General features: G+C 38.0%; 1 protein-coding gene across 1 annotated transcript; it reads left to right on the top strand.

The window, feature by feature from the left end:
* Window positions 1-4562: 4562 nt before the first annotated feature.
* On the top strand, window positions 4563-10904 carry LOC117325144 (nuclear factor interleukin-3-regulated protein-like). The gene is made up of 3 exons (XM_033881120.1): window positions 4563-4690; window positions 7851-8519; window positions 9599-10904. The coding sequence occupies exons 2-3, from the start codon at window positions 7856-7858 to the stop codon at window positions 9892-9894; spliced, it is 960 nt and encodes a 319-aa protein (XP_033737011.1). The 5' UTR covers window positions 4563-4690; window positions 7851-7855; the 3' UTR covers window positions 9895-10904.
* Window positions 10905-11451: the final 547 nt, after the last annotated feature.

Genomic DNA, 11451 nt, shown 5'->3' with positions numbered 1-11451 from the left:
CAGGGACGCCACGGCTTACACAGGACGAGTTATAAATAGTTGTGCCGTATACACCTATGCGCTTACCTGTGTGTAGTGATCCAAGTATGCTATTAAACTTCAACTTATTGATATCATTTCTACATAATGCTACACACATGTGGAGCCTGACAAAAGCAGAACCAGGCTTTTACTTAAGTTAAACTTTACTCTCAGTCTTGTGACTTTGCCAACATTTTCTGAAAGCCGTTAAAACGCAAACATACGGAATAATAACAAATGCATTGTTAGTGGGAGGTGTACCTGCCAAAAATATAATATGATTGTCTTAATGTTTATTCTATCAAAGTCACTGGTCCAATTCCACCTGCCGTTCTCACGGGCGGCTAGTCTTCTATACTGGGACCACCAACACAATCTGATAGCATAGTGCTCAGGTCAAACGGTTGAGGAACCTGATGAACATTTGAATTGTACAAAATAACTGATTATTTTTGTTTACACCACGCCATCCGTATATTCATATAAATCATGACTGTATTATAAATACACCAAGGGAATGCATATATTAGTTTCTGGCTAGCCATCAAGCTCTTAAGTAGAAGAATGCTAGAAAACAAATGAAATCTAATAAAAAAAACAATACATGTACATTATTATGTACCTAACATTTAAATAAAGCATGTAGCTACATGTACATACATAGCTATAGCAATCTTAGGATGGAAATGAAAAACAATTAATTGTATATGAACCTGTATAAAAAATAAATCTATAACCTATAGAGATTTTCTATATTGTACACACAGCCAAGCGACCCCCAACACAACAAACCTTTTAACTTTTTTAAATGAGATATCCAGAAGGTCAGGTGAAAAGTGTCTAGGTATTACACGGTACGTTTAAAGCACAATGAAAGATTCTCTTCTAAGTTCACTACTCCGGAGTTTGTTCTACGTGTCAGCAGTTTACATGTCACAGCTGATTCGCTATTCCGGAGTCAATTCCAAGTGACAAGAGTTTACATGTCATATTTGATTGTGGCCATGTATGTCCCTCATAGTCACAAAATACGAAATGTCAAATGTCGAGCTGCATGACATTCAAAATCTGATGATTATAATGATTATAATGTCCGAAATAAACAACATTAACTAACATAGATGATAACATCATTATTCTGGAAGAGGAAGACTGCCTAATTTACAATCTAGTCGCTGTGGAAGGAACAATGCCAATTATCTACTAACCTAAGTATCACTTGGTAACAAAGGGGCACTGGAATATCTACGAGAACCAAAGATTACTGGACTCTGTGCCGAGAAGAAAGTGACTGGAATATTTACGAAAACCAAAGATTACTGGACTCTGTAAGGGGAAGAAATTGACCTGAATATCTACGAGAACCAAAGCTTACTAGACAATGCACGGGGAAGAAAGTGACAGGAATATCTACGAGAACCAGAGATTACTGGACTATGTACTGAGAAGAAAGTGACAGGAATATCTACGAGAACCAAAGCTTACTGGACTATGTAAGGGGAAGAAAGTTTTAATGTTTTTACATCATCAACATTCTTCGTGAACTTTGGAACTGGCCCCAAAATGATAGATTAAATGCTCTTACCAGAATCCTGAGTGAATGAGCTTGGTGTCGAGGCGTTTTCGTCCCATTTGAAATAGATTGATTGGCTCTCCTAGAAGGATTTTTTCGGAAAAATATATTTGCTGTGGAAATACGGGTATTTATTACCGAGACTGGCTGGCTCGGCAGTTATTGACACAAATGTGTTTGTAGAATTAGTTCTGGAGTTTTGTTTATACATTCTGAGCTCATATCTAGGTTGGCAGTTTTCGTTCTGTAAAACAGTTTTTCTCCTGGATTTTGTCGAGACACTTGTGTTTGAAACTCGACTTCCTAGCAGAGTCATTGTTCTAGCAGCGTTTTAGCCAATAAGAACCGTTCTTTTTGTTGTTAGGTACAAATTTTCGTTTGGCTAACGTTGTCTTCTTTGGTATCAAGTAAATGTAGAGTTGATGACTTTATTTAGAGTGGTAAACAGGCTTGGTGTAACAGCAGGTGTTTCATCTCTACATGTCCCTGGTATACTTTGCTATCAACCATTATCGGCGATAGGACACTGGATTACCTTATGTTTGAATTTGACAACATTATTTGATAATTTGACCAATAAGATGCACGAAAAAGGGGACTTTGATCGTAAAATGTGTTATTCAAATACAAAACTTTACCTTCAAGTATCCGGTGACTTCTCCTGTCAATGCATGATCTGTATATTACCAGTGAGTTGTTGCATTAAGTTGTGTAGGAGCTGAAGACTCCAGCTGATGCCTGAACATAGATTGTTACAAACAATTCGTCACGTGCAGTTCCATCACGTTTTCTGAAACACGATAAGTGTAACAGATTAGAAGAAGTGTATTGTGATAAAATCCCTGAACCACACGGCACTGCTGATGTAATACTATCATATAAATCCGCATCATGTACCACACACCTTCCAAACATTCGGACTCTCATTTGTCAGAAAACTCGTAACTAAAGTAGAATGTTTCTCCATAGACAGAGAATTGTCTCGAGACGAGTATCGAATATTTCTCCATAGAGAATTATCTCGAGATTAGTATCGAATGTTTCTCCATAGACAGAGAATTGTCTCGAGACTAGTATCGAATGTTTCTCCATAGACAGAGAATTGTCTCGTGATTGTTGTCGAATGTTTCTCCATAGACAGAGAATTGTCTCGAGACTAGTATCGAATGTTTCTCCATAGACAGAGAATTGTCTCGAGACTAGTATCGAATGTTTCTCCATAGACAGAGAACTGTCTCGTCAGAGTCGTCACTAAAGTAGAATGTTTCTCCGCAATCAAAGAAATATTGAAAAGATACATAAGTTTAACTTTTATTCCGTAGTTTAGTGGCCATTGCAATTGCCTAGCATCTAAAGGAAGTTTAAAATCAATGTTTAAAATTAATGTTTAAACTATATTCATCATATAACAGTTCTAATTATATATTATAGCTACATTGACATACGACTCGTTGATGTTTCCACATTTTTTCAGGAATTATTGCTGATAGGGATACTTTCATGCCTATAGGCAATTCTGATACCATAGCCATGATACTTTCATCCACGTATGTCGTCCATTGTAATTACCAATGACATGATACTACTACTGGTGTTGTCGGCCATTGTAATTAACAGTGACATGATACTAACACCCATGTATGTCGGCCATTGTAATTACCATTGACATGATACTACCACCCATGTATGTCGGCCATTGTAATTACCAGTGACATGATACTAACACCGATGTATGTCGGCCATTGTAATTACCAGTGACATGATACTACCACCCATGTATGTCGGCCATTGTAATTACCATTGACATGATAACACCGATGTATGTCGGCCATTGTAATTACCAGTGACATGATACTAACACCGATGTATGTCGGCCATTGTAATTACCAGTGACATGATACTAACACCCATGTATGTCGGCCATTGTAATTACCAGTGACATGATACTAACACCCATGTATGTGGGCCATTGTAATTACCATTGACTTGAGCTAACACCAATGTATGTCGGCCATTGTAATTACCAGTGACATGATACTACCACCCATGTATGTCGGCCATTGTAATTACCAGTGACATGATACTAACACCGATGTATGTCGGCCATTGTAATTACCAGTGACATGATACTAACACCCATGTATGTCGGCCATTGTAATTACCATTGACATGAGCTAACACTGATGTATGTCGGCCATTGTAATTACCATTGACATGATACGAACACCCATGTATGTCGGCCATTGTAATTACCATTGACATGATACTACCACCCATGTATGTCGGCCATTGTAATTACCATTGACATGAGCTAACACTGATGTATGTCGGCCATTGTAATTACCAGTGACATGATACTAACACCAATGTATGTCGGCCATCGTAATTACCAGTGACATGAGCTAACACCAATGTATGTCGGCCATTGTAATTACCAGTGACATGATACTACCACCCATGTATGTCGGCCATTGTAATTACCAGTGACATGATACTAACACCCATGTATGTCGGCCATTGTAATTACCAGTGACATGAGCTAACATCGATGTATGTCGGCTATTGTAATTACCAGTGACATGATACTAACACTGATGTATGTCGCCCATTGTAATTACCAGTGACATGAGCTAACACCGATGTATGTCGGCCATTGTAATTACCAGTGACATGAGCTAACATCGATGTATGTCGTCCATTGTAATTACCATTGACATGATACTGACACCCATGTATGTCGGCCATTGTAATTACCATTGACATGAGCTAACATCGATGTATGTCGGCTATTGTAATTACCAGTGACATGAGCTAACATCGATGTATGTCGGCTATTGTAATTACCAGTGACATAATGTTAAGATCTGTTTATCAGACTTACATCAGTAATGCTATGTGGTTTGTGGATCACACCTACCACTATTCTGTTACATTTATCGTATTTCAGAACGTGATGGAATCACACGTGACGAATAAATTGTTACATTAAGACATCAGCTGCTGTCTCGTCACTTCAGTTCCTACACAGCTTAAATCAACAACTCATTGGTAGATATAGATCATTCATTGACAGGAGAAGACGCTGGATACTTGGAGGTAAAGTCTTTATGTTCCCTTACGATAAGATAAGCAATACTACGTTTGGGGCTATTAGCTTCTTGTTTTGAAGTCTTAATGCTAGATTTGATGGGATAAGTGGTCAAATGAAACGAATTTTGCTTGAAATTAAAATTGACAGAATGAAATATAACAATTTGATTAATTTAGCTCAAAAAGGATCGTACAAACACACAAGTTTAAAACATGCAAAACAGATACTGCTTTAGGATGTAAAAATTTTGAAATGTCAGAAAAATATCCCTAATTTAATCAGTTACTGAATAAATAAGTATTCGATATATCTTTTAATCATGAAACTTTGTATGTAACCCATGCTACTAAAATTAGAATTCAGACGTGGTGTACAAGCTAGCGTCTTACCTCGGTGACAATCAGCATGGTTTCATACCGCACAATCGGAAAGGTTTATACAAAAGGGACACGTCGTCCTTTTAATTACATTATCAACAATGCGGAGAAATTCACTTATGCGTCCGTTAAAATTCACTCTCTACCTAACGGAACTATATGTTTAGACGTCAGTAGAAAATTAATTATCTAACATCGCGGAACACATAACACATCTTCAAAATCGATTGAACGAGGATATATATATATATATATAATAAAATAAAAAGCCAAACACAGATCTGCTGTCTCCTGTGTTTGGCTTTTTATTTTATTATTATTTACCGTCACATGGACATTTTAACTTTATTCTATATATACATGGAGACTTCGGAAGAGCGAGCGTCTTCTGTTCCATTGTTTATAAAGATTAGAGGATAAGCACGTCCCTTTTTTTTTTTTTTTTTTTATATTAGCCACACTCATGATCCCTGGGACCGCCGACGAGCCCTAGAAAGACGAATCAGTTTTCTTACAGTATAGTTTTACATTACCGTATCATTATTAAACTGCGAGTTTGTTATTCGGTTGGCTTGAATGTTTCATCATTTCAAATTGCTCAGCGGTGAACTCCGCTGGTGAAAAATCCCGAGATATACTGTTGCTGTCCGTGCCATATGTAAACTCTTACAACTAGCAGAAACGGTTAAAAATATACACTGGCATTACCTGCTCTTTTCTTATATAAAATATAAGTAAGTTAACTTTTAAAAGTTACAAAAGACACTCGCTAAAGTTCGTGTCATTTGTAACTTTTAAAAAATAACTTACTAGTGTGAAATAAATTTCATATCCAACAACAATTCATTATATAACCTCTATATATCTATTGTACCAGAGTTATTGTTATATCTATTGTACCAGAGTTATATATCTATTGTACCAGAGTTAGTATATATATATTGTACCAGAGTTATTGTTATATCTATTGTACCAGAGTTATTGTTATATCTATTGTACCAGAGTTATTGTTATATCTATTGTACCAGAATTATTGTTATATATATTGTACCAGAGTTATTGTTATATCTATAGTACCAGAATTATTGTTATATATATTGTACCAGAGTTATTGTTATATCTATTGTACCAGAGTTATTGTTATATATATTGTACCAGAGTTATTGTTATATCTATTGTACCAGAGTTATTGTTATATATATTGTACCAGAGTTATTGTTATATCTATTGTACCAGAGTTAGTGTTATATCTATTGTACCAGAGTTATATCTATTGTACCAGGGTTAGTGTTATATATATTGTACCAGAGTTATTGTTATATCTATTGTACCAGAGTTATTGTTATATATATTGTACCAGAGTTATTGTTATATCTATTGTACCAGAGCAGTGGCGTAGGAAGTCGTCAAAAAGTGGGGGGCAAAATTTTTTTTAACCTTAAATTTCACGCACTAAACAAATCGTATGCCATCTCCGCAAAATTAGGCAATAATTATCATTTCAACATCCCATGATAATTTTGATAATTAATGTAGTACAAAATAAGTTATTTACGCAAATCAGGATATATTATTTATGGCAAAACATGAATCACCAGGCCCGGCCAGGATTTTCGAAAGGGCGGGTGGTCCAGTAATTTAGTAATAATGCGAGCGCCTTAGGCGCGAGCCGATTTTTTGTTGCTTTTTTTTTTGCTTTTTTTTTTGCTTTTTTTTTACGAGGGTTCTGAGGGGCCGCCCAGCAGGGTCCAGGGCAGCGCCCTGATAGGGGGTTCAAGGGGGTCTAAGCCCTCCGCGGAAAATGAATATAGCACATTTCCAATAATTCGGGATCAGGCGCGGATCCAGGAGTTTTCGAAAGGGGGGGGTCCAGTAATTAAGTGATCATGCGAGCGCCGTAGGCGCGAGACGATTTTTTTCCCTGTTTGCGAGAGGTCTGGGGGCCGCCCAGCGGGTCCCAGGGTGGCGAAGCCCCCCTGTGGATCTGCAATCGAAAGGGGGGGGGGGGGCAATAATTTAGTGATAAAGCGAGCGCCGTAGGCGCGAGCCGAATTTTTTTTTGTATTTCCTCGTACCTGTCGGTAATTAGTCTCACTCTATTCACGTTAAAACCGCGCATTCTTATTCATGTTGTGTTTCTGTCTTGTTCTCATTATGAACTCAATTAACTTCACAAATTATCATCAACTTATTGAATCTATGTGATGAAGTTAAGCAAAATTTCGTATTAAGATATAAATATTGACTTACCAGGCTATTGCAGACGACCGACACACAGGTCTGAGGATTGATATACTAGTATAAAAGTCGGAATGTTCCGGATGTACAAGATACAGTTTTTATCGTTGCCTTCAAGAAAACATTATCGGTTCGAAAATATACAGATATTTATCGAAATGAATATATAAATTCGTGTTTTTTCCCCTTTTTTAGATTTTGGATGTCAAAAAGTGGGGGGGCAAAAAGATATGTTTGCCCCCCCCCACTGAAAAAAGTGGGGGGCAATTGCCCCCCCTGCCCCCCCCCCCCCCCCCCCCTACGCCACTGCAGAGCTATTGTTATATCTATTGTAACAGAGTTATTGTTATATATATTGTACCAGAGTTATTGTTATATCTATTGTACCAGAGTTATTGTTATATATATTGTACCAGAGTTGTTGTTATATATATATTGTACCAGAGTTATTGTTATATCTATTGTACCAGAGTTATTATATAGATATTGTACTAGTGGTATTATGATCATTATATATATATTCGTTAAAATGTACTTTATTCTATTTCAGAATATATGAATATGGTGAAAGTGGCAAATCTAATCAGAACAGAAGGCAAATTTTACTGTCAAAATTCCATTCTTTGTCCCTCTTATCGGCCAGATCGTCCAAGTTTATTACCCCATTCAGAGTTAAGTCATTCCAATTTTATACCACCGATGTTTGACAACACCTACCAGAAGAAACTAGAGATGAAACTGTTGTTAGAGCAAGGTTGTTTACCAATCCAAACTGAGTCGTCGACTCATCATCTACTGGAATCTAAGGAAGATGTTGGCAAGGCTTCACGTGCAAAACGACAATTTGTACCTAACAACAAAAAAGACGGTTCTTATTGGCTAAAACGCTGTAAGAATAATGACTCTGCTAGGAGGTCGAGGTTCAAGCGCAAGTGTCTCGACAAAATCCTGGAGAAAAAACTAGCTGTTTTACAGAACGAAAACTGCCAACTTAGAAATGAGCTCAGAATGTATAAACAAAACTCCAGAACTAATTCTACAAACACATTTGTGTCAAATACAGCCGAGTCAGCCAGTCTCAGTAATGTATACCCGTATTTCAACAGCATGGATAACTTTCCGAACAAATTCCTTCCGGAGGAGATGAAGCCAATGAAGTGGACTAATCCCAGTGGGGACGAAAATGACTCGCCACCAAGCTCAGTCACTCAGGATTCCGGTAAGAGCATTTAATCTATCATTTTAGGGTCCTTTCCATAGTTCACGAAGAATGTTGATGATATGGAAATGTTCAAAAGTAGTACATCTTTGTGTATAATATACTTGAATGGGTTCATTCACGGCAGTCAATTTCTCTCCAGTAGGAGATAATCCATTCACCAGAATCCCCGGTAAATATTCCGGTCAATTTCTCTCCAGTAGGAGATAATCCATTCACCAGAATCCTCGGTAAATATTCCAGTCAATTTCTCTCCACCAGAATCCCGGTAAATATTCCAGTCAATTTCTCTCCACCAGAATCCCCGGTAAATATTCCAGTCAATTTCTCTCCAGTAGGAGATAATCCATTCACCAGAATCCTCGGTAAATATTCCGGTCAATTTCTCTCCACCAGAATCCTCGGTAAATATTCCAGTCAATTTCTCTCCACCAGAATCCTCGGTAAATATTCCAGTCAATTTCTCTCCACCAGAATCCCCGGTAAATATTCCAGTCAATTTCTCTCCACCAGAATCCTCGGTAAATATTCCAGTCAATTACTCTCCAGGAGATGGTCTAACAATCTTGGGTTCCTACAAATAACCCAGTCTACCTTTGTTTCAGTTTGATAAATAATATTTTGTCCTCAGTAAATAATCCACAAATCACTTGATAGATAGTCCAATCACTAAATTGCTCAGCGGTTAGTTTGAGAAACGACCAGGCTATAATTAATATAAATACATAATGATCGATTATATGCAAAGTAAACATCCAATGTGACAACCAGTAGATAAGATGCTTCTAAGTTATACGTCAAACAGTGTCCTCTGTCTAAGCAATGTTTAATTTACAATTCGACTACATTATGTTGGCCAATATATTTTGTAAGTTGAATGCACTACTAGTATAGTGTTGACATATACGGAATGTTGATAACATTATGTCGTGTAACGGCGGGTTTAACATGTGACATACATACGTATCTTCTGTGGTAGATATTTAAATGAACCGAAGATGATTGTTAATGATTTATGATATACTGTTTAGATATCATTTTATAATCAACTAAATTTTACCATACGGTTTTTACTTCAGGTGACTATCCGAACTCATCGAGTTCGCCATATTATACATCTGATCCTGAGGCGTGGAAGTCGATGTGCTCTTCTCAGTCTATCGACGGTGGGAGTTCCTCCGACAGCAATACGTGGACGTCTGATGTTACTCAGGGCGGTTTGATTCCGAAAGACAGCATGGAGGAGAAAATCTCAAGTTTGCTATTTGGAGAAAATATCCAAAAAGTTCCACACAAGCTTCGTATTAAAAAGAACGTGCGTTCCATTGTTGAGACGTCGTATGCATCAGATGACAAAGATTCAAGTCGGGAGTAGCGCATAGGGTAAAGAGAGTCGCGAGCCCCATCAGAATATCTCATCATATTACGACATTAATTTATATAAATTGCATTGGGTATCAAACATATCAACATTTACAGAATATTGTCAAAGATTGCATTCTATCTTTGTTGGGTCGTGATAGTAAGTAAATCATTGTTATGATACGGTGAGGTGTTTTTATATCAGTACCCAAGGGTATTTATACGGCCGTCAGGACCGTGGGTAACAGACGACGGTTGAGCGTCAGAACCGTGGGTTACAGACGACGGTTGAGCGTCAGGACCGTGGGTTACAGACGACGGTTGAGCGTCAGGACCGTGGGTTACAGACGACGGTTGAGCGTCAGGACCTTGGGTTACAGACTACGGTTGAGCGTTAGGACCGTGGGTTACAGACGACGGTTGAGCGTCAGGACCGTGGGTAACAGACGACGGTTGAGCGTCAGGACCGTGGGTTACAAACGACGGTTGAGCGTCAGGACCGTGGGTTACAGACGACGGTTGAGCGTCAGGACCGTGGGTTACAGACGACGGTTGAGCGTCAGGACCGTGGGTTACAGACGACGGTTGAGCGTTAGGACCGTGGATTACAGACGACGGTTGAGCGTCAGGACCGTGGGTTACAGACGACGGTTGAGCGTCAGGACCGTGGGTTACAGACGACGGTTGAGCGTTAGGACCGTAGGTTACAGACGACGGTTGAGCGTCAGGACTGCTGGTTACAGACGACGGTTGAGCGTCATGACCATGGGTAACAGGCGACGGTTGAGAGTCAGAACCGTGGCATACAGACGACGGGTGAGCGTCAGGACCGTGGCTTACAGGCGACGGTTGAGCGTCAGGACCGTGGGTTACAGACGATGCGTTACAACGAAATACCCACCAATCTTGGAAACTCTAAAACACACATATAGGTGACTATATTATTAAATCATTATCTGATTATCGTTTGTTGTATGTAGAATATTTCACGTACAAGTATTGTAACAATGAATACACATTAAACAATGGAAAATCAGACTTATTTCATTTATTTTTCAATCTATTTTTCTTTTTCCCTATTTTATAATAATTTGTGATTTTATTAGTTTATTAGATAAATACTGAACACCAGTTTTTACAATAATTTCACCAAATCTTACAACAATGCTTAAACACGAGAATATTGGAGTGACACAACCCTCACTTACTTCTTCTTTTACATTATAAATACTTTAAATAAAAAGCCCTTCAATATGAGACAGCAATGCCATTGTATTGCAGCAAAATTTAAATACATTTTCAAAGACATTGCATCTCACTAAACAGTGATGCTGCATGACCTAATGTATGTTGGTCTCGAAGCAAATCTTCACTTTATTTTTCTTGTTAAGACGCCGACATAATAAATCAGGGTCACTTCAGAGCCAACAAAGAATAACGACATAATAACAAAACCGTAATTCTAACTCAAAAACAACAGAGAATACCGACATAATAACAAAACTGTAATTCTAATGCAAAAACAACAGAGAATACCGACATAATGACGAAACCGTAATTCTAATGCAAA

Source organism: Pecten maximus, chromosome 4, assembly GCF_902652985.1.
Source record: "Pecten maximus chromosome 4, xPecMax1.1, whole genome shotgun sequence".
Lineage (NCBI taxonomy): Eukaryota > Metazoa > Mollusca > Bivalvia > Pectinida > Pectinidae > Pecten > Pecten maximus.
Note: the sequence above shows the minus strand (reverse complement) of the source record. Positions and strands in the feature narration are given on the sequence as shown.

Coding starts and splice junctions, on each gene's coding strand:
- LOC117325144 (XM_033881120.1), top strand. CDS start 7,856: ATGAATATGGTGAAAGTGGCAAATCTAATCAGAACAGAAGGCAAATTT. Junction 8,520..9,598: donor CTCAGTCACTCAGGATTCCG/GTAAGAGCATTT, acceptor TTTTTACTTCAG/GTGACTATCCGAACTCATCG.